At 35.1% G+C, this 24,032-nt stretch overlaps 1 protein-coding gene across 1 annotated transcript; it reads left to right on the top strand.

Annotated features, from left to right (window-relative positions):
* Positions 1–2,488: 2,488 nt before the first annotated feature.
* On the top strand, positions 2,489–19,190 carry LOC128866888 (anaphase-promoting complex subunit 2). The gene is made up of 8 exons (XM_054107929.1): positions 2,489–2,622; positions 2,676–3,126; positions 6,191–6,432; positions 7,896–8,076; positions 9,352–10,053; positions 12,825–13,088; positions 14,431–14,678; positions 18,780–19,190. The coding sequence occupies exons 1-8, from the start codon at positions 2,560–2,562 to the stop codon at positions 18,978–18,980; spliced, it is 2,352 nt and encodes a 783-aa protein (XP_053963904.1). The 5' UTR covers positions 2,489–2,559; the 3' UTR covers positions 18,981–19,190.
* The last annotated feature ends 4,842 nt before the right edge of the window (positions 19,191–24,032 follow it).

The following is a 24,032-nucleotide window of genomic DNA, read 5'->3' as shown; positions in this document are numbered from 1 at the left end:
AGGTTTCTTGTAAACACACCTCAAGTGACGTCAGTCCATTAGCTGATTCTGTCAAATTCGCTCAGTGCCAAATAATGGTAAGTTAAAGACCTCACCTTTGAAATCTTTTCACAGAGATAAAGTGTTTTCGCTGTGTGTTGTTGGTGACCTAGGCGGAGGAAATTTTTAGTGAGTTAAGAGTAGACATCTAGTTGAGCCCATGTAGAACGCAATTGTGATGCTTGGAACAAGACGGTTTGGAGAACCTGGTAAGATATAGTGGCGAGCAGAGCTGGCTAAATGTGTGCCACCTTCTTGCAGTTTTGATTGAGGTGGAGTAATTTTCCAGTTTTCGGGTTAAAAGCTTCATTTATAAAGAAATAAATCGTATAAATTTAAGTTTACAAAATATTTAAAAAGAAAAATATGTTACAAAAAATTCTGTTTAGACAAGAGTTTATCTATTTAGAGTCAAGATAGTAACGATGATGAGGTACCAACACTAGCGCACTTATTTTTTGGGTGCGCTTTTCCAGCGCTGCCATGGACCCAGTGCGCTATTGCGACAGACGGCAATTTATTTGCTGTCTTAAGCAACAGTTTTGGCGATAGTTGTCGAAGAATTACCTGTTATGACTCCGACAGAAGTGCAGGTGGTTGCATTCACAGCGCAATCTCTAGCTCAACGGCCTCGACCTAGCCCTGGAGGACAACATTCAGCCGCATCAATTTGAATTCGGCAGCGTCGCCGCAGTCGACCAGGAAAAGATAGCAAGGTCCGGGCAGTAGACATGGCAACCAAAGCGGGCATATCTTAGCGACCTTCCACAAGCTCGCCATATTCCGACAGGGATTGAAGGATCATAATACCCTCAAGGTGTCTGGTGTTACACCGTTGAATGACATTTTCGCTTGAAATATTGAATTTTAAACATTAATTTGCAAATTCTATGCTTACCTCATAAACCAAATAATAAAATAACATTAAGTTTATGTGCGCACCGTTACTCCTTAAATATATAAGAACCACTGCACATAAGTCGTTGAGTTTTAGGATAATTAATATTGTTACGCTTTTATCTCAGTAAAACGTCTCACAATAATTTCTTTGTGTTAGATCACTAGATTGATAAATAAAAGTCATAAATTAATGGCAATACACCTTCTTGCTGAAGTGAATTAATTTATGCTTTAAAATTCGTTTACTCTTTCTTATCTTTGACTTAAGACTAAATACCCTATGGACATGAACCCCTTCTGCTTATATACATATGCTTAAAAACCATCATAGTTTCTAGATTTGGCAACTCGTATCTTCTTCCGAGTTTTGTCTCGCCAGCTAGTGTCAAGGCGAATTCAGATTTCTGTTTTGGTATCTCATTCGCTCGGTATTGTTGGTAATCGGTTCGCGAAGCTTCTCGGTTCGATACAACGTTATAAAAACATAGGTTTAAGAATAAACACTTCGTGCTTCATGTATGCACGCGTACGCTTCTCATAACCAAAGTAAATAATTCTTTCATATAATTCATAATTCTGCATGTAATTAGTTGTGAGTTACTTTGCGCTATTCGAGGTAATTTTTTAGGCTCTAAAAATAAATAAGTAATTTTGCATGACATAATTATAAAGCTTAAAAAATAGCGCAAGAAAGAGAAATAATATGGAAAGAGTTGTTTAAGCAACGGCAAAATTGACTAAAATTAGGATTAGAATAGATGTATATATGTAAATCTCAGAACGATTTTAAAAACTGTGTTGCACGTTAAATAACCAAAAAAGATAGTACTATCTTCATATATGTACCAATATTTCTATTATTGTGTTTCTTCTGTTTGCCCTGTATTTTTACTCTCCGCATCGTCGCCAGTCTATGACAATTTTGAGATTAATGAGATAATTTTCCTATATACAGCGTGATCAAACTTAAAAGTAGCAGCAGGAAAATCCACAAACTTAGCTAATTTAATTGCGCAATTGGCTGCTAATAATTAACAGTTGGAGGAAATCCGTAAACGACTTTTACTGAGGTTTCAAAAAATTATGACAGCAATACGCATTCGAAATATTACATTTTATAATAAGTAATAAGAGGGCACACGATTATGAACACACGCTTTTTTCTGTTATATGAATGCATAGTTAATACTACTTAACAAACATTTTATTAGAATTATGTCTACAAACCATTTTTCTTTGCCGGCATCCATATTATTTAGTTTTTACTTTGATGTTTCTCTTTTCATTCGTAAAAGTAATGATCTGTTACACAGAAAACACAGGTTTGTATGTCAAAAAGTATGATTATTATCCAGGATTATTTTATAATCTCAGATTTTGGGAGAGAAATTTCGTATGGGAAGTCTCGCTTTTTAATTACAGATTGGGAGTTAAGCACGAAAAAGTAGATCATCTAGTTATATGTGAACGTATCATTAAAGGAAGTTTTGGTATGGCTTACGAGCGTTTGACTAGTGTGTTTCCTGCTTTATTATCGATATATCGATATGTTATCGGTGATAAAATAAACAAAAGCAGATTGTTTATTTATTAAATACGTTTGCTTACCAGTGCCGTGCAATGGTTGATATCGAGGAGATATGGTTAAAACTATCAAAACATTTCCCGGTGCTATCTGGAACTGTAAGTAAATAAGAAAACAGTTAATACAGGATTTTATACCAGATTTCTAATAGTTTTATAGAACGGAAACTGAGGATGATTCCCTTGAAAATGTGTGTGAAGATGTGGCTTGTCTTGGCTTAGGGGAAATCCTATGCGAAATATTATGCTTCGAGTTGCAATCTTCAATTCGAGATAAAATTGTACCATTGTTTTGGTCACATTTTCCCCAACGGGTTGGACCTGCCGAAAATGACGATGATTACCGATTTCAGTTGTTTCATCGATTTGTAGGTGCAGTTGAAAATTTGAGAAAGAGTTTCAGCTGTTTGGAGTTGTTTTCAGTGCGTTTGAGAAGTTTGTGTCCACAGGCAAATCTTAAGACGATTAATTTGAAACAAATTTTACTGGAAACATTACTGGGACAAATACCGACTGAATTCAATGAAGTAGTTTTTGCTTTTTACCAGGTGTCATTTCAAATTTATATTCAACTGCAGACCAAACAAAATGTTGCATCCTCTGGTAAGTGTTTTAAAATTATTTTAGACAATTTCTAAGCGCAGTTAAATTTTAAACTTGATAAAAGTTTTAATTTAATTTTAAAGTCGTATAAGTAAAGAGTTCTCACTTTTCGATTGTAAAAAAAAATAATGGATCTAAACGATTGTAAACCTACTCAATTATTATTTTTTGTTTAGAGTATATACTTTTATACATAAGTGGCAATTACATCCTTTGTTGGGTATTTGGCCGAAGTCATCCTCCAATTTGTGGTCAGCGTTTTGATGTTTTCTATAAATGAATGTACATATCTACAGTTTAACGCTAGATGGCTTTTCTGAGGAGGCTTTTCATAACATAAAAGCATTCGGGGCCAGCCATTGCCTACGCGAAGCGTCCAATATTAGAAGAAACATTACCGTCATTTGGTGTTTCATGTCCACAGACTCGAACCCGGGCGCTACAGCATCCGCCGTAATAATAAGTTGCGTTAATTTTAAAGCCAATTTCAATAAGCTTCGCTTTCTCTGAGATCATCTGATACGTTTTAATACCGTTCAACAACCTTTTTTATATGTGGAGACTTCAACCACACTTGTTGCATATAGGCGATAATTTTTAGCATTGTGACTTTTTTCGAAGGAAAATATTTTTTCGTCACTAAAAGGGATTTTACAGCTAGAGTGTCGTTCCGTAAGGCCACGAATCCCTGTTTTTTTTTCTGGCGATCTTTCTTGGCAGAAGCTTGCAATTTCGACGGATTATTTCGCCATTTCCTTATTTGTTCGTGTGTTTTTCACCGGTCTTTTTGACAATTTTAAAGCAATATTTGTTGGTTGTCAGTTCTTATAAGATATAAATACTTAATTTACTTCATTATATGCAAGGCGCATTCATTAAAGGAGGTAGCATTAGACCAACAACGATGTTCTGCCACATGGACACGGCGAAAGAAAGAAAAGCAAATCAGCTGACTTACCAACACCACCTTTAGTAGATTTGCCTTGATTATATGTGACTTTAATTATTTACATTTAAGTACGCCATGAATTATTACAATTTTCTTTTCAATATTTAGAAGTGAGCTTTGTTATAATTTTTCATTAACACGTTCGCGGACGTGAATGCTATAGCATTCATTTTTATAGTGATGCAAAATGACGTGAATGCTACAGCATTCAAATTTTAAAGCCAAGTTTTGTTCATTTAATTTCATGTAACTTTAAGTTTTTGTAATTAATATACAATTTCAAAGTAATGGCCACTTGATTCATTAAGTATTGTACTTTCATATAACAGTTAAAATACGATGTTCTGACTACTCTTATAATATAATATTATATATGTATAATCAGATTTTGAATATTACAACTAGTTTAAAAAATAATTGCCTGTCTATTTTTGCAGCTCCCTGAAATTTTTAGGGTCCGCGAACGTGTTCAGTCAAGAGCTCAACTTATAAATTTTGTTGCAAATAAAAAATAAATTTAAAAAGTCAACGAAGCGTAAACATTTTGATAATCTTAGGATTAGGATTGACTCCACTTGGCATTGCACTTGTCAAATGTAATTTCACCACAAGTTCTCGTTAGGCATCCTTTGTTCTAAAAAATTTTGCACTGAAGAATTTCGCTATCTAACTAATTTATAGTTACAGCAGATATACTAAAATTAAAACAAGAAAATTATTGAGTCTACATTTGATGCAATCGGCACAGAAGCGCTTTGAAGAAACGTGACAGTTATTCGGTGGGTTTTTAGCTCTTTACCAAAATCTGCTAAGCGATCGTTATAGTCAATTTCAAGTAGATCCAGGAAACATTTAATGTTCTGATCAAAAGAGCATTCGAAGCATAAACAGTTCTAACCCGCTTTAGGAAGAATGAATCATTACTACGAAGAGGAATGTAAAAATGAATGCGCCAAGGTAATTCCGAGTTAATTGTCCTATTTAGCTGTCCTATTCAACTGTCCGAAAACAAAGCAGAGTGAAAGTATATTTCTACTTTGTAACTATTTTAAATTTAATAATCCGCACCTTTCGTTGTACGAAGGAATCGAATTAGCGAGTGCAAAACGAGGAAATTTCTTTTGTATGCGAGTCCAAATTAAGACGGCATACTCCAACTTAGACCATACAAAACGCCGAGTGAAGGCATGTGTAGAATATGAAAGTGGAATCAATACAAAAAAGTGCATAAACTCAGAGAAATATAAACATTCATATATTATATGTAGTTAATAAAAATTACAAAAGAACAAAGGGTTCAAAATACTACCCTAAGGGACACCGGAGGTGGTAATAATATGATAGAACAGAAGAAAAGAAGATATGTTATCGACAACGGTGCACATCGGTTGAAGTTGTAGGCTTTTATCCATTTAGGAAAAATAGAGTGAAACCCAAAACTTATTAGTTGGAAAAATCCGTATAAACCGTATCAACTGGAAGTCTGTTATCTTAAGCCGACGTATAAAAATCTAAAAAAAAAACACAGCAAGATTAGTGACAGTTGTGCTACCAACCATAAAACCATACTGACCAATAGAAATATTGCGTTTTGCAGCGAAGTATAATTTCTGTTAAACACGCGTAAAACACGGATAAAACGAGCCGTCGGCTTCATACTTTGACTGGATCTAAAGAAACGCTCTCTCTCCAGTCATTTGATTACGAGCGTCGCAATGTTGTCAAGCTCCCGAGTTATATCTAACACCTCGTACTTTATAATTTTCAGGGCCTAAGGAACTTTTTCTCATCTAAGCTTTAATATTCAAAGTCAAATTCCCTTTAAAATGTGTTGTTATGGTTTGAAGTAAAATGTTTAAGGTTCATCGGAGCATAGTTAACAATTAGTCCAACAATTTATCCTGGCCAGGCAGTTGGGAAAACGGAGCTTTAGAGCATTTTAAAAGTAGAAATAGTTTATCTATCGGCTCTGCTGGTAAAGTAGGTCCTAACAGAATAAAATTGTAAACATAATACAACTTATTTTAAAATATATTTAAAAATAATTCTTTATTACTGCATTTAGAGCACACACGGGCCGATCTATATAAACAAGTCCAAAAATTTTTCTTGCAGATGCTGATATAATGCTAAAACAACTAGAATATTGCGTTTGCAACTGTAAATTAAATATGTGTCAGTGCGAAAGTTTAGATATGACAATAGACAAAACAAACAAGGCATTACAGGAAATGGAGCTCTTGGATGGTATCGCGGGTCAAAGTTTGACAACCTTGGTACAAAAATGCATACAAGATCATATTAAGGTGACTTGTCATGGGATCTTTGACAAGAGTTTTCTGATGCAACTTGAGACTGTGAGTCAAAATTTTAATGTGACCATATATGTATGCTCCTTTCTATACACCATTTTTCTGCCCGCTTAAGATCGGTTCTGCCTGCTTAACGAAAATTTTTTAAAGGAAAATAAAATAAATTAAGCAAGCAGAATTGACTTTAGGTAAGTTTCTTTAGGTTTTCTTATGTTCGACCATCTGTTAGTTCGCATAATAACGCTTATATTGGGTGACTTCCTAATCGCATCAGTCTCTTTTTTTGTATTTTTTTTTTTTTAACTTTTATTTAAATGACTTGATGAAAATTCACATAACGCCAAGCGAGTCCACCGTCTGTGAGATCACTGCTGTGTAAGGCAATGCTCAAATGCAATGTTATATAATACATATATATTTTTGGGTGTTTGGCAGAGCTCCTTCTTGGTGTGAGTCTTGATGTTGTTCCTTAAATGGAAGGACCTACATTATATTATATGTTTCATATTTTTTATGAGCAGATTTTTCATGGCAGAAATACACTCGGAGGTTTGCCATTGCCTGCAGAGGGGCGACCGCTATAAAAAAAAAACTTTTTCTTCATTTTGGTCTTTCGCCGAGATTCGAACCTTCGTTCTCTCTGAATTCCGAATGGTAGTTACGCACCAACCCATTCGGGTACGGTGGCCGCCAAATGCAATGTTAGCTTTTTTAATAAACGAAAGCAAATTAAAATTTTGTCTCACACCATAAGTGTGCTGACTCACCACACCCCTACACTATCTAACCTTTGGGTACCGAGTCACACACAGCCCTAAGCCTGCTTGCGGTATGGTAGGGGTGGTTTCTAGGGGTTAGGGCTGTGTGTGACTCGGTACCCGTGGGTTAGATAGTGTAGGGGTTTGGTGAGTTAGCACACTTATGGTGTGAGACAAAATTTTAAGAAAAATAAGACTCAATTCAAGAAAATTAGTAATAGACTATATCATGTCTATGTTATCTTAATCGATTTTCAGGTGTAGGAAAATTTAGAAACATGAAAATTTCAAAATGCGATATCTCTGCGAAAAAAAAATGATATTTGAGCAAACTCAACGCCATTTGAAAAAAGAAGGCTTGTATTTAAAGATGCCATCCTTTAATTTTGGTGAAGAACATCTGCAAGGCTACATAACCTCAAATATGGGCAAAAACGGTGTTTTTGCACTTTTAGGTTAGGATATCTCGAAAACCAGAGCTGATAGAGCAATTCTGAGGCCAGATTTGGATTCAGCGCATCATAAACTTTCGGAAATATATAGTCTGGTTTCTGGGTCTGAGATGCTGTCGGCCTGTGTTATTGAATTTTATCTTCTCAGTGAAGACAAAGCCATTTCACTGCTCTAAATACATATATCTCTATCCAAGTTTTTCCATTAATTATCAAGGGCGGCTATTAATCTAGATAAATATCTGTGCGTAAAAAATATGACATCAACTATAATTTATCTATTTACGTATATTTCTAGTGGTTGGACGAAACTGTAATCAACTGGTTGAAGAAGATTTTCAGTTACACCTGCACAAACTCGGAGGCTAAAGACTCAAATACCATCAATATTATAAAGGGATTCAAAGTTAAGCTAACATATTTTTTGTACGAAAATGTGGCACTAAGCATTATTGAGCAGTTTTTTAGTATTATTATCGGTAAGTAAGTGAAGTGAAAACAACATTGATTTGAAAAATATCTGCCCAAAACATGTATTGCGCGTTAGATTAAATTTATAGAGTGGCTAGATCTTATTGTTGTGGCAACTATATTCCTTTAAGAACAATTTACTGATACGGTATCAAGGCGGATTGAGTACTGAAGGTGGCGCTATTAAAAAACAGTTATTTTACTCTGACGTCAGCTCTTTTCGCAATACAAAACAAACAAAAGTAGGAGAAATTTATTGTGATTTGTGAGATAAAAACTAAACAAATTAATGCAAACGAAGTGCCGCGTGTTAAATTGTTAATACATAAATGAATATAAAACCTTCAAATGCAGTTTTTTGCGTTTTTATGCGTAAATATGTGTGTGTGCGGATAGTTTCTTGTGTTTGGTTGTTTCCATTGCTTTCGCCTACTCTTCTTCTTAACAAACAAGTAATTCCCCTTCCTTTTGTTTGTTTATTGATGGACTCTTACGACACGACGAGTTTTGGAAGGCGTAATCTCTTTCTCTATCATTTGCTACAACACATCGTTCCGTTTGTGTTGGCCTGTTCATGGTTCAACATATTTGCCGTCTTAGGTTTTATTATATATCATGACCAATAATAAAATCTCACTCAATATCATAAATACTTCATTTACATATAAATGTACTTAAAAAAAAAAATTGACGGGTATACTTCTGTTAGATGCTTAGTCGAGTACCGTTCCACAAATGGAGGGCCCTACCGTTTGATTATTTGGCGTAGTTGACATCTTCTGTACAGCAGACATTCGTATATCGCATCGATGTAGGCAATTTTTCACTTTTTTTATTTCCTCTACTTTTTTACATTTTATGATCCCCAATTGTTGTGTTTAGCGTCCTGTCTTTTGATATTTTTTTCACTTATTCTCAAACCTTTGTGTTGATATGTGTCCGTTAGTTGTTCGGTTCTGTTTGAATGTAAAGTTCAAGAGCGATGTCGTGTCTTTCTCCAATTTATTTAAAACATACGAGGGATATATTAATCTTCTAATTCACAAATAACTACAATTTTACTTCTTAATATGCATTATCGTTTTTGGAATATTGTTTTCTGATTTGAAGCTTTTTAGGGCCCTGCAATATTTGCTTACTGCACATTATTTTACATCAAACTGAGACCAGCGGCTTAGATAATATGGCTAGTTTTAGTTAATATCTACTAACTCTTCTTATACATTGACAAAACGTAGCCCATATACGAGTATCTGCGAAAAAAAGTTTATCTTTGTTTTTAGATTTTCCTGAATCTATTCCCGCAATAGATGATTTAAAGATTTGCATGGAAAAAATAGACATGAGAAAGCATTTCATACAAACACTTACCAACACTCTAAAAGTGCGAGTACTGCATCCCGGCGTAAATACAATGGACATTTTAACAGGCTACATCGCAGCTATCAAGGCAATAAGATATCTTGATAACAGTGGAATTATATTGGAAACTGTCACGGCTCCGATCAGAGACTATCTTCGCAAACGCAGTGATACAGTGCGTCGAGTAGTAACAGGACTTACTGAAGAAGGTCCTACTGACTTAACGGAGGAATTAGCTAAAGGCGAAGCTCTAAAAGAAAATGAAAAACTTGATGTCAACGAGGAACTAAGCAATTGGGAAAACTGGTTACCAGACTCTTATGGAATCGACCAGACGGCCCGTATTCAGCTTACCAATATGAATCGTTCAGCAGATATAATATCTATGGTAGTTGATATATATGGAAGCAAGGAATTATTCATGAACGAATATCGTAATTTAATGGCAGATCGTTTGCTTACTTATTTGGACTTTAATGCCGATAAGGAAATCCGAAATTTGGAGTTACTTAAACTTAGATTTGGAGATTCCTTACTTCACAGTTGTGAAGTTATGTTGAAAGACCTCACGGATTCAAAAAGAATTAATTCGCATATTTCAAGTGACTCTAAATATAATGAAAGTGAGTATTTGAGTTCTTTAATATAGAAACCATTTATTTTTATATCTGTTGAATTGAATAGAGACGGGGTTTTTCTTGTTTTGCAATAAAAGCAAAAAATAGGTCACCAACATTTTTCTAACCTTTACTAATACAATAGCAACTAAAACCTGATAGACTATTTTCCAATTATAGGTTACATTTCGAGACCTTTTAAATAAAAGACCACTGTGAAATATACTTTTAATATTTTTATTATAGCTACTGACAGGAGGAAATACTAAACTCTTCGGGTTATCTAGGGACGATTAGTTGAGCTATCATGAACGTTCGAACTTTGCAGTATGGCAGTTTACTTAGCAGTTGAATTAAATATTGGGCGAACGTGCAATATGGCAGCGGCTTTTATATTTATATATTATAATGGGTGATCAATCATGAGGTGCTTTTTTCAATAGTTAAAAAAAACAAAAATGTAAATTATGTTCAAAACCTTTATTTATCATTTGAAAGGACATTCTTTGACATTTACTTTTTGAATATGACTTCATTCAAATGTTGGCCGCAACTATGCTTAAGGTGGTCCATTCTGAAGGTCCAATTTTCAATCACTCGTTCGAGCATTTCGACTGGTATGTCGTGAATAACACGCGTAATGTTGGCTTCCAGAGCTTCAATCGTAGCTGGTTTATCAGCATAGACCTTGGACTTCACGAATCCCCAAAGAAAAAAGTCCAAATCACAAGATCTTGGTGGCCAACTCACAGGTCCTAAACGTGAAATCAGCTGCTCTCCGAAATGACTTCTCAATAAAGTCATTGTTTCACGAGCTGTATGGCAAGTGGCTCCGTCTTGTTGAAACCAAATGTCGTAGAGATCATTAGATTCAATTTCAGGTAGCAAAAAGTCCGATATCATGGTACGGTAGCGAGCACCATTCACAGTTACGTTGCGGCCATCTTCATTTTTGAAAAAATATGGACCGATGATTCCACCAGCCCATAAACCACACCAGACCGTTGTTTTCTCTGGGTGTAAAGGTAGCTCTTGAACCTGTTCTGGTTGCTCTTCATCCCAAATACGGCAATTTTGCTTATTGACGTAACCATTGAGCCAGAAATGCGCCTCATCGCTGAACAAAATTTTGCTCGAAAACAGCGGATCTTCTTCAATCTTTTCAAGAGCCCAATCAGCAAAACGGTGACGTGCAGGAAGGTCATTTGGCTTTAGTTCTTGTACGAGCTGTATTTTCTATGCTTTTAAATGAAGATCCTTCCGTAAAATTGACCAAGTTGTTCCATACGACAGTCCAAGTTGCTGAGAACGGTGCCGAATCGATTCATCGCGGTTTTCACGTACACTCCCTGCTACTGCCGCTATATTCTCAATGCTTCTTGCTGGACGTGGTCTATTCGGTCGAGAATTATCCACCAATGAATATTCGGATTCAAATTTGTTGATGGTATGTCGAATAGTGTTTAAGGCAGGCCGATTATGTTGACCATAATGCGGTCTAAGCGCACGAAAAACATTTGTCACAGAACGCTGATTTTCATAATACAGTTGAACAATTTGTAGACGTTGTTGCGGTTTGAGTCTTTCCATGATGAAATGCCAAACGCTGTTCAACAAATCCACGATGACAGTTTGCCACAACTCGCGCGCGATCTGTAAAAAAAAACGCAAATGAAAAAAACTCATCTTAATTGATCACCCTTTATTTATATATAATTGGCGCGTACACCCTTTTTGGGTGTTTGGCCAAGCTCCTCCTCCTATTTGGGGTGTGCGTCTTGATGTTGTTCCACAAATGGAGGGACCTACAGTTTCAAGCCGACTCCGAACGGCAGATATTTTTATGAGGAGCTTTTTCATGGCAGAAATAAACTCGGAGGTTTGCCATTGCCTGCCGAGGGAGGACCGCTATTAGAAAAATGTTTTTCTTAATTTGGTGTTTCACCGAGATTCGAACCTACGTTCTCTCTGTGAATTCCGAATGGTAGTCACGCACCAACCCATTCGGCTACGGCGGCCGCCTAGGATCAGCGGCTTTTAGGATCATCAAAAACAAGGAGAGGGACGAATCCCTGAACATAACATAACTCTGCGGTCTCTTCTCTAGGGCCTGCTATTATACAACGCCATAAGCACAGTCCCGGAGGAAATCCGTCTAGAATGCAGTCGTCATCAACCTGAGAGAACCAATTCTAGAACAAAGTGCAAATGTTCGAGACCTACTCTGGGCATGAAATACCGTACGATAGAAAAGGTTCTTTTTGTCACTCCGCAGGCAAACCTCCCATTGTAGCAAGAAACAGCTTCTCTTTAAAAACTACTGAACAGATTTGCACTCTAACGCAAAATTAAGAATTCCATTTCGAACTCGATGAAAGTACCCAATTGAGCCCAATAAAGTATATAATTAATTTTCTTACAAAACATGTTAAAGGGGGTTTGAGGAGGTTTTGTATATGAAATTTTTCAAATTTGGGTTCGTAATAAATCGAACCAGTCTTCTCCAGTGAGTAACAATAGCTTAAAAAAGTCCAGAAGTTTCTTAAAATCTATAAAATTTTAATAACATCTTGATGAAGTTTTGTATTTACGAGTTCTCCTTAAGTGTTTCCTACTTCAACTCATTAAAACCAAAATTTTGTATGGAAACTATTCTGAAAATTATTTTAATTACGTATTTTTAGCTTTCCAAAAAAAGGGGGATTAAATTATATTTTAATATTGTACTGTTAATTTAAAATTTTTTTTAATATTTTCTTAATGCAATATTTTTACAGATAAAATGTTCGATATATCAGCTTTTATAATATCAGCACAATTTTGGCCATCATTCAATAAGGAAAGTTTGGAGCTACCTGAAGAAATCGCCAATGAGTTCGAAAAATATACCAAAGTTTATGAAGCATACAAAGGAAATAGAACTTTAAATTGGCGAACAGTAACAGGACGAGTTAATATTGTTATTGAAATAGGAGAACGAACTATTGAAATGACAGTAGCCCCGACACAGGCAATCATACTTTATCACTTTCAGTACAAAGGTAAGTCTAATAAAGTTTCGCTTGCATTAATAAAGCGATTCAATTAAAGAATTTAAAGCCACTAATTTTATAAAAATAATAATTACGAAAGAATTGTTTATTTTATTAAAAACATATACTTCAACTTAAACTATCATTTTCAGAATGAAATTAAAATAGCAAAGCTGAATTTTTCAGTAAATTATGTCTTTATAAAAAGAGCAAACATTGCTATTATTATGGGGCGGGATTTCAAACACGTGACTGACTTAGCAGTAGTGCATCCTATCAATAACGTGTCGGGCGGTTTTTGGGCTTATCCCACGAAAGACGACGATATTCATCTTAAAGGAATCAATTCAACAATCATTAACGAGAAAGAAAAAGTTTATAACCTCGGCACCAACTGATAACTCAGAGCAGAAAAAAAGACCATGAGGTCGAAGTGCAAACATCCAATAAATCTAAATCTAAGAATAACTCGTTCACAGCAGTAAAAGATCGATTATTTAATTCTCAATAATCATTATCAAAGATTGGCACTTGGATTACAGCAAAATGGGTTAATTATACAAACTTACAGAGTGGACCTTGGTGATAATTTAAAGGTTTAATCTGCGAAACCCCTAACTGATTTTAACTCATTGAGACCTACCCGATATCGAACTTGTTTTATGAAGTTAGACTCAAGTGTTTGGCTGCAGGAGGCGTGTGCGGATTTTGCTGCAACAAGATAATGAGCCGATCCAATGTTGAATTCGTGGATCGTACATAAATCTAGAACATTAGGAGCGGGTGTTCCATCTATCGCAACATGATTGATTTGGGTTCATGTTTTCCGACCAGGATACAGCCACTTAGCTCGAATCCTTTTGTGTTGCAATTTGTTGTTGTAGGCTACCATTTTTCCGACCAAAGTGAAGTCAACCACTCTGCGGAATTTAAATTTCATGTACACATTTTTATATAGAAAGACAGAAATCCGCTGCTTACTTTAGTGGAGGCTTGGCTATAAACACTCAATTGTAAACATTTTCGTGCGATAATTTTCCATACTGCGGATGAAATTAGCAACAGTGTGCCGTTCAACCAGCTTCAACTTTTGGTGCAGCCTTAAGTTTAGCTAATTTTCCAAATTCAGTCCTGAATGTCGCATAGTTTGCGATTCGCTCAAAGCTGGCTTTTGTCTATTGTGTTCGAAAGTTGGTTCAAACGCATGCAAAATAAAATGTCATTTTCGATTATAACATTTACTTGTTTTGATTTGTGTATCTCAAAATTTAAGTGGCAACCCTCTTATATGAGTCGACGCTAATCACTTAACAAATTTATATATAATGTATATACATATGTATTTTTTTAGATGAATGGTCGTTGGAGGATCTCAGCCAAATAACAAAAGTTCCATCTACTATTTTACGCCGGAGAATTGGGTTTTGGATAACACATGGCATAATAGGCGAAATACGACCGGGTATATTTAGACTTCTGGAGGACGACGGAAAGAAGTCACAATTCGACCACAAGCAACTAAATCAAGTGCTGGTGGGCGAGGAGGATGTCGAATCGGCTATGGCTTCCGCAAGCGATCAAAGAGAAGAAGAACTTCAGGTGTGTACCCTAAATATTATAATAAATTGGTCATATACTTCAACGTACATACTTATATGTACTTATAAACTCTCTGGACAGAAATATAAAATTTGTTTGCCATTACTTCCCTTTTACAAATATCTATACTCTAGTGTCACCTAGGGGGGCTATTTTTGTATCCCCGTAACTGTGCCCAAGGGTATTATAATTTTATTCACAAAAGTGTTAAATATGTATATAGATATAGGTATTGATGTATGTAGGTATATACCAAAATACTCAGAAGAAGGAGAGGAGTCTATTTGGCCACGTCTGGCCGGCGTAGTCCCGATAACTCGAGCAAAAATAATATAATATATTTCAATGAAACTTCGTGCACATATTACTCTTTGCAGGTAGGTATGTGGGTATTGAAAATGGGCGAAATCGATAATTAATCACGCCCACCTCGCACATAACGGTAATTTTCAAAAAAGAAAAAACGTAATATCTCCGTTATAAATTAAACAAAATTACTCAAATTTGGTACAAATGATAAACTAAAAAAATAAAATAAAATAAATACGCCACAAGTAATAATCTTGCAATATGGACCGCGTCAGGTACACTTCTTGGTAAATACCTGTATCTCGATAATGACTTAATAGTGTTCGCCCAAATTTGGTGCACGTACATTGAGATCGTAAAAAAAACTCCATTTTGTTAAGATCAAACCGTTAATCGGCTCTCAGCGAATTTCAAAGAATCAGCTGCTTGGTTGACACCACCAGGTCAAGGCAGCAGTTTGTTTACAAAAAATTTAAGATTGTGTTGGTGGTATATGAAAATATCAACACAATCTCCGCCCATATTGCTTTGTTGCCGTCTGAACAACTATTGATTGGACGCGTGTGTGAGTACTTGTGAAATGAGCGGGCAGAATTCGGCTGCCGAGTACCAGATGACATGGCAGTCGAAATGGGTCGCACAATTTTGTTTTTCACCATAGCAGATGGTAATCTATCTTCCTTGGTTCATCCACTCGTCCAATCAGATGGGTCAATGTTCAGATGGCAACAAAGCAACATAAGTGGAGATTGTGTTGATATGTTTTTCATATATGCACAATCATTTCACGTATATTCATACACTCGTCCAATCAGTCCCTGCTTAATAGCAACGAAGCAACATGAGAGATGATTGTGTTTAATTTTTTTCGTATATCACTAACACAATCTTATTGCCAGCTGAACCTCATATTCACTCGCTCGTCTAGTCAGTCACACACATCCAAAGTGACGTTAGCCTATCAGCTGATTCTGTCAAATTCTCTCAGAACCGATATAGAGCACTCCTCTAAAAATCTTCACCACGGGCTCATATATATATATTTTTTTTCACTTTCCCTCGCGAGCTCAAGGTGTGGCCACGCCTGCTCTATATTTTTGTTGCCGGGCATTTGATGCATTTGAATTTCATAGGGAACATGCCGGTGATTGCGATTATTATTCGATAAAGGTTTTCGATGTAACCAAATCTTGATAAATAATAAAAATTTGATGAATAGTAAATAAAATACAAAGAATTTAGCACGTGCCTGGGCTCGGGCTGTTAATCTTTAATCATTTGCATTCGAGACCGTTTCCGCGCGGACAAACCAGTAATTCGAAGCGACTCGTAGCACTTTTGGTTACTGTCTTGCCTCTAACTTAAAACTTTTACACACATAAATCTTTTGTATTTTAATATTTAATATATATTTACGAAAATAATTTCTTAAACAGTGGTCTTTGCAATTTTGTTTTGTATCATATTTGCCGGCATGAATGCGTATCAAATTTCCCTACCAAACAAAGAGGTGAGCGAGACTCACCTCTCGGGTGCAAAGGGTTAATATATATGTGTGAAGGATGATAGATTACCGGGTTTGCTATTTAGCTATGGTGAAAACGAAAATTATGAGGGGATCTTCGGCTACCACGACCCGATTTACACGAGGAGACATCTGGAAGGGAAACATTTTGTTCAAGGGCGAAGGAGGGTCGGGGAAGAGAGAAGGGATTTTGTCTCCCGTACTCGGCGACACGCTTTGCTCTTCTTATTCGTATTTCTTATCTTAAGGCAATTTTTGACAGTTGCTTCATTCGTTTTCTTCTTTTGTGGAAGAAAGTTCTAAGTTATGTGTTGGTTTTCAATCAAACGGAAGATAACAACGATGACAAACATCCGAACGCTGTTTGGGAAATGCACGATTATTTTTGCTAGTAAAGTAGGTATAATTTAAAATAGTTATGGGACATGTTTATGTTGATTTCTAATTTTTCCCTGCATTTCTAGATACTCAAGTTAATTTTAAGTTAATTATTTACATATGAAGTATTTTTAATTTAATTTTTTTTATTCAAGTATAAGAATTTATAATTATATTTCAATAAAAAAACAACAAATTATTTATTATTTAACCAGCTTGCATTTTTCATTCATATATTATATTTAAGAAACTGTTGTCGAACGCTCTCTGCTTTACATGTAAGCGCGTGCTAGAATACATCCGAACCAGACGATGCTAAAGTATTAAATGTCAAAATGTCGCGGAAACATTTTTGCCCGTGTGTACGCGAATGAAACATCAAAAGAGAATTTCCAGTGTCTCCCTTCCAGATGTCTCCTCGTGTAAATCGGGACCACGTCATTTGTGAGATTCGGCAGCCGAACTCTGTACGATCATTTCACATGTATTCACACACTCATCTAATCAGTCGCTGTTCAGGCGGCAACGAAATGTCATTGGTTGATTTTTTCGTATATTATTAACACAAATTTTTGTTTTTCAGTTAAATTCGCTCAGAGCCAAATAACAGTCTGGGCGATGTTACCACTACTTACATGTGAAAAATGTCTGAACGGAATCGACGAAACCAAAATTGCTATTACTTTTCAAAGCATACTACCTGAAAGTGTGTAATGTGTGTATTTATTCAAAAGTTTTGATCGAAATTTTTGCACAAAATGGTTTAATCCCGCCGTAATTAAATTTTCTATCACCCATGGCGAAATTGCGGGTCACAGAAAATGTCTGATTTTTCATTCGTAACATACATACATTTACATACCTACGAGAATTTGGAAAAATTCAGCAAATAAGTTTATATTTGAACTTTGAGAAATTTTGGCATAAAAAGCAAAAGCACCAAATTCAACCTATTCCGTTCCCCATACCTTGCTCATAAAGATGTCTCATTGGTGTAGAACAAGGCGAATCTATTAAAGGTGGTATCGGTATATCCACTGTTTTTTTTTCCTTCGCCGTGTCCATGTGGCTTTCAGCACAGAAAGAAACAAGGCGAGGCAATTTTTTGTTTTCTACTTTGCCGTGACAATCAAACGTTGGCTCTCTGCCACCACCTTTAATGGATACGCCTTTTTAATCAGAAAAGGAAGGAACGATATTGATTTCAAGCACTGCAATAGTTATTAGCTTATTGGAGTAGACGAATGGCTCCAAGTAGTCCTACAATATTTATGACATTGTCTGTGTGTTAACTGTCCAGATCTACTGGAGTAGATAAGCTTCAATATTTCGCAAAGGGGTTTTGCATTTTCCTTTCGCCCATTACTTACTAGGTCTCTTAATGAAATTAATAGAATTTTTAAAAGTCTCGATATTAATTTCGCCCTTCCTAGATCCCATTTTTATTTAAGCTAAAATCAAATTACTTTTGAGTCTTGTCTTTAAGTCATTTTCTACCTCTAGTCTGTAAGGTGATGTAACCAACTTAATAAATGGCTCAATGCACATTATGCGCCTCATCACAGTAGGTTAATCATTTCAGCATGTGCCGAGACATGTATTTGAATGGAGCTCATTGCTTTAAATTTCATAATCAAGCTTTCGCCTAATCATAAAAGCGGCAAAATCCAAGCGACCAACATTGTCAGAGTACTTATACTTTATAAAAATATATTTTTATATTGTGAAGTCCTTTCAATTTGAAAGCAAAACCCGTCATGTATTCTTTTCCGCACGACGAAACTATTACATTACTATGATTAGGCGCGAAATGTGCAAAGGCCCTTAATTTAAGATCTTTTACATTCAATAAATTTTTAATAATTTCAAATTTTTAACCATTTTTGCAGGTGTTTTGGTCATACATAGTAGGAATGCTGACAAATTTGGACTCATTACCACTTGATCGCATCCACCAGATGTTAAAATTATTTGCTTCGCACGGCGTCGGAATAGAATTCACACAGGACGAACTCAAAAATTTTCTTCAACGTAAAGTGCATGAACATAAGCTAATATACTCTGGAGGTGTTTATCAGTTATATAAATAAGAAATTTAGAAATCATATACAAAACAGCTAACAGTATACAAATTCTTTTATAAGTGTTGTGCTTTTTCTCGCGGATTCGTGTAAATCTATTAATGTATTGTAGCTCGAACTTTATATTGGTCATCAGAGAGTTTGGGGAAGCAATTTTGAAAATTGAACTACTTTTTCAAACCAAAATAACATTTGAGGAATCAAAAATAAATACATTTAACTCTAAAAATTTGAAAAATGTTTATTCTGTTTGTCCTCAACCTGCTTGCGAATTTAAGGCGGTTTATTTCTTTTCAGTAGCAATTTTACAGGTGAGTTATGAAACGAAATTAAGGAAGCGGTGTTAAAATATACACTAGTTTGTGTACACCTAACAAATACTTTTAAATTCGGTGCAAACACAATACAAATTTATAGTTGAAAACATATTTTATTTATTTATTCTTTCTTAAGTTAAAAAAGCAAAAGAAAATAACAAGGCTACTTCACTTCATTGTTTACATAATGGTAAGTAATTATAGCAACATCTAAATATAGCAACCAGAAAGTCTGTGTACAGTTTTAAAACATATGGAAAAAGTTGTATAAAGAATTATGCTTTACAAATAGATAAGCCTGCTTCCTAGGTTGTAATAATTTTTCTAATAGATCCCAGAGATCCCGATAGGATTGATTGGCGAATGTGGGGTGTTTTGGAGCGTTGTATAAGAGCCAAAGCTTAACGATCTTTGTTGTGTGTTTCGGGTCGTTATCTTGTTGGAACCAAAACGTTCTTGATACACCAAGATTTTAGGCACTCTGTGTCAAATTCAATTTCTGTTTCATTCAACTTGAAAATGTTCAAATATCCTCATATATCCATTGTCGATTCAATAAATTCTAACTAACCCACATCGCTTACCGTCATGCATTTCCACATCATACCTCCTCCACCGTCGAGTTTGACTGTACCAACAAGGTTTTGTTTTTCAAGAGCTAATATACATATGCCCGATTTGCGCCAAACAATTTGACGAACTCTTATCTCAAAAATACAACATTTACTTTCATCTGAAAAAATGACTTGTTTCCAAAACTCTGGGGGTTTAGTTACTTTATATAATTGTTAGCAAAGTCAATCGGTTTTTCTGTTCCTAAGTGAAAAAAATGGCTTCTTCGAGAGGCTACCATAATATCCAGCTTTATCTCAACTTTTCGAGCAGTTTCCGCACAAATACTTTGCTTAAATGTTTGGTTTACGTTTTTAACGATTTTTGACGATGTAATTCGAGATTTAACTTTTGTCATATTGATTATGCTGCACTCTTCTCGGGCCGATAGTGCTCTTATACGCCCATACCTGGGTTTAGACGTTAAAATTTCAGTTTGTTGGAAATTGTTTACTACGCGTTGAACAGAGGAAAACGTTCTCCTAATAGCCAATATTTCGGTATCTTTCTACAATTTTATAATTTTTTTTCTGATACACTAATTTACTTTCCTGTGGTTTCCATGTTTTCATATTACACTAGTCTACAAGGAAAAGTATCCGAAATGATTTAAACTAATATCTGCTTCTCTGTCCATGCAAAATTCGGATTGATAACTAAAATTAATTTATTAGTTTGAGTTTTCGAGATATCCTAACCTAAAAGTGCAAAAAACCCCATTTTTGCCCATATTTGAGGTTATGTAGCCTTGCAGATGTTTTCTTTCACCAAAATTAAAGGATGGCATCTTTAAATACAATCCTTCTTTTTTCAAATGGCGTTTTGTTTGCTCAAATATCATTTTTTTTCGCAGAGATATCGCATTTTGAAATTTTCATGTTTCGAAATTTTCCTACACCTGAAAATCGATTAAGATAACATAGACATGATATATTCGATTACTAATTTTCTTGAATTGAGTCTTATTTTTCTTAAAATTTTGTCTCACACCATAAGTGTGCTGACTCACCACATCCCTACACTATCTAACCTTTGGGTACCGAGTCACACACAGCCCTAACCCCTAGAAACCACCCCTATCATACCGCGAGCAGGCTAACCCACATAACCGCAAGCAGGCTTTCCCACAAACTCCAAATTTACATACTATTAATCCATATATTTCAGGCCCTCAAACCCAAATTCGGACTCTGAGAAGCAACTTTACTTCCAATGTACTTAGATAATCGCTAAAATCAAGAAAAATGTAATAAAATATTGTTTTAATAACGTATATTTAATATATCTTTGCATTAAAAGCTAAAAAAATTAGTTTTATACTCACTTTTCATCAGACATCATATAAGCGTATTAAAAATTTCCTGCAAAAATTTAAAATTTTTCCTGCAAATAATGCGTGACGTTTGATACAAAAATGGCGTTTTGGAACGCGATGCATTTGCAGTACTGCCATATTTGCATTTCTGAACGCATTGCCAACACTGCAAAAGTACGTTGCGCATTATAATGCGTTTCTGAATATACCCAGTAACCTTGTTATTTTCTATTGCTTTTGTAATTTAAGGGATTAGGGGTAGTTGGAATTTTCAAAAAATTGGATATTTTTTTGCATTTTCTTAAAGTACATTATCTTAAAAATATTGTGTGAAAATGTGAAGTGAATCCCGACAAATACTTTTCGCGTTATTCAACAATTAACAAAGGGCGCTCCGGAGCGTTCGAGAGCAAGTAGCTAGCATAAAGCACGTATGCTCCAGGAATAGATGACACAGTATAAATAATTAAATAATTCGTATAACTCTACATAAATCGATATCAAATCTTTAAAAGCGTTTTTCTCAAAACTATGTTTTTTGAACTAGTGATCATTGTAATATAAAAACCGCTTGGCAGATTTCAATAAAATTTATACTACTTTGGAAAAACATAAAAAACTCGTGCCTGATCGAAGGAATCAGATTAAAAATATTTGCAAGGTGTACGCAGACTTTATGAGCTATGTGTATTTTTTATAATTTGCGTTCGATCAAAGCGGTGTTTTTGTCCTTGCAATGTGTTCATGTCCCTACATGGCCATGTCCACTTGAGTAAAAAGTTGAATGAGGGGGCGTTTAAACACAGCATTTTTTGGCAGTTAATTATCTAGTAAATTCGATTGCGGCGCATCGCATTTTGTTGGTACAACTCCCTACAAATTTCTTGTGACACGAAGGAAATGAGTAAATATACCGGGATTTACATGGAATATGTATATACATGTGTATTTTAATTTCATTTACCGTGTACCCTCTTTTAAGCGGACACCAAAGGGACTGAACAATTTGACCGCTTTTGGGAGGTGTCCGCTTAGAAGAAAGAGGAAATAAAATTAATAATATGTTGCGGGAGGGTTCTCCGCTCAAGAAAAAAAAATTTTAACAATAAATTACTTGAGGATTAAAAATAAGTTGCCGCTTAACATTAATAAATGTTTTCATATGGCTTTGTCGAAAGCTCAAAATCAAAAATTATTCGTTATTCCCAAGGCTTACGCCAATCTAGTTTTTTTAAAGCCCCATACAAGAGATTTTAAAGATCCTTATACTAGAAATCGCTGTTTATTTCTCTAGTTCGATTCAAATTAGAATATGCTTCTATGATCTGGAATACATTTTATGTCTCCCACTCTGATAGAATTAAGCGAGTACAATGCAGTTTCTCTCGTTTCGCCCTCCAACTGCTTCATTTTGATGATCCGTATCCATCTCACTGATAAATCAGAAATCCCTTGCAAGTAGGCGAAACGTTCAATCTTTAGTGTTTATTTAGGATGTTAGTATTGATTTAATTGACTGTCCATCATCACTTCAGCAGATAAGTTTCAATGTACCAAAAAGAACATTACGCTTCCTTTACCTCTTTTATGTTGTGGCAGTTAAATCTAGGCTTACTTCCTATTATTCATAAGAACAATTGTTTGTACTTATATTAAGAACTTTCTCTACATCGAGTCTGTAAGATTTTTGTAACCATAGACTTGATAAAGAAATTAATATGAATATTATAACCCACTTCGTGTTCTCCAACAGTGCGGTTGAAGTGAAGAAAAAACAGGCTTATATTGAGAGGCGGAAAAGGTAACTTTATTACCATCAAACCCTCAATAGATGATTTTAAGTAAATTGCTTTATTGAACATTTTCGTATTTTTCTATACAAACCACTTGTCTCATTAATTAATTAATTAACCTTCGGTAGATACGCTGAGGTGTGAGTCCCCCCACAAAATGTTTGATGGGTTGTGGTTTGCTTATTCCTAACATCTGGAAATATACTCTTAGCTGTATTATAGCGACGCCGAGTTTAGGCTATGTTCAGAAACGCATTATAATGCGCAGTACTTGCAGAGCTGGCAGCACTGTCAATGTGACAATTCATGCAACTGATAGATTTGTTGAAAAATTGAACGCGCTGTGCAGTAAAATGGAATTGTTACTAAGTTTGGTCATGGACGATGTATGTGAGGAAAAAACCGATAGTCTTTTATTAAATTTAAGAAAAAAAAAAACGTGTAAAGCTTAAAATAAGGACATATCTTGTCAAAAGTTTAATATCAGTCGGACTCTGAGCAGTAATTTTATCTCCGGTGTACTAAAGTAATCACTAAAACCAAGAAAAGTATAATAAAATAAAGTTTAAATGTCGTATTTTCATCAATTTTTGTATTGTATTAAAAGCTAAAATAAATAATTAAATACCCACTTTTCATCAGACATTGTACTAGCGTATTTATTGGCAGTGTGAAAATTTTTGCTGCAAATAATGCACGACTTTTGATACAAAAATGACGTTTAAGAACGCGTTGCATTTGCAGTACTGCCATATTTGCATTTTTGAACGCACTACTCACTCTGAAATGGTATGTTGCGCATTATAATGCATTGTTGAACATACCCTTACTCTTCGAATGCATGCAGTAAGTCCTCAGTAAAAAAGTGTGTGGGTGAAATTTACCTCAGTGTGTAGTTTGCATTTTTTTGCATATACAGTCAACGTCAAAATACAGTGTACACCATATATTGACTAGTCTAAGATATTATCATAGTAATCAAAATCAATTATTTTATCATACAAATCAGATAAAAAATTGTCCA

Source organism: Anastrepha ludens, chromosome 6 (genome assembly GCF_028408465.1).
Source record: "Anastrepha ludens isolate Willacy chromosome 6, idAnaLude1.1, whole genome shotgun sequence".
Classification (NCBI taxonomy): Eukaryota; Metazoa; Arthropoda; class Insecta; order Diptera; family Tephritidae; genus Anastrepha; species Anastrepha ludens.
This window is presented reverse-complemented; position numbering and strand designations above follow the sequence as displayed.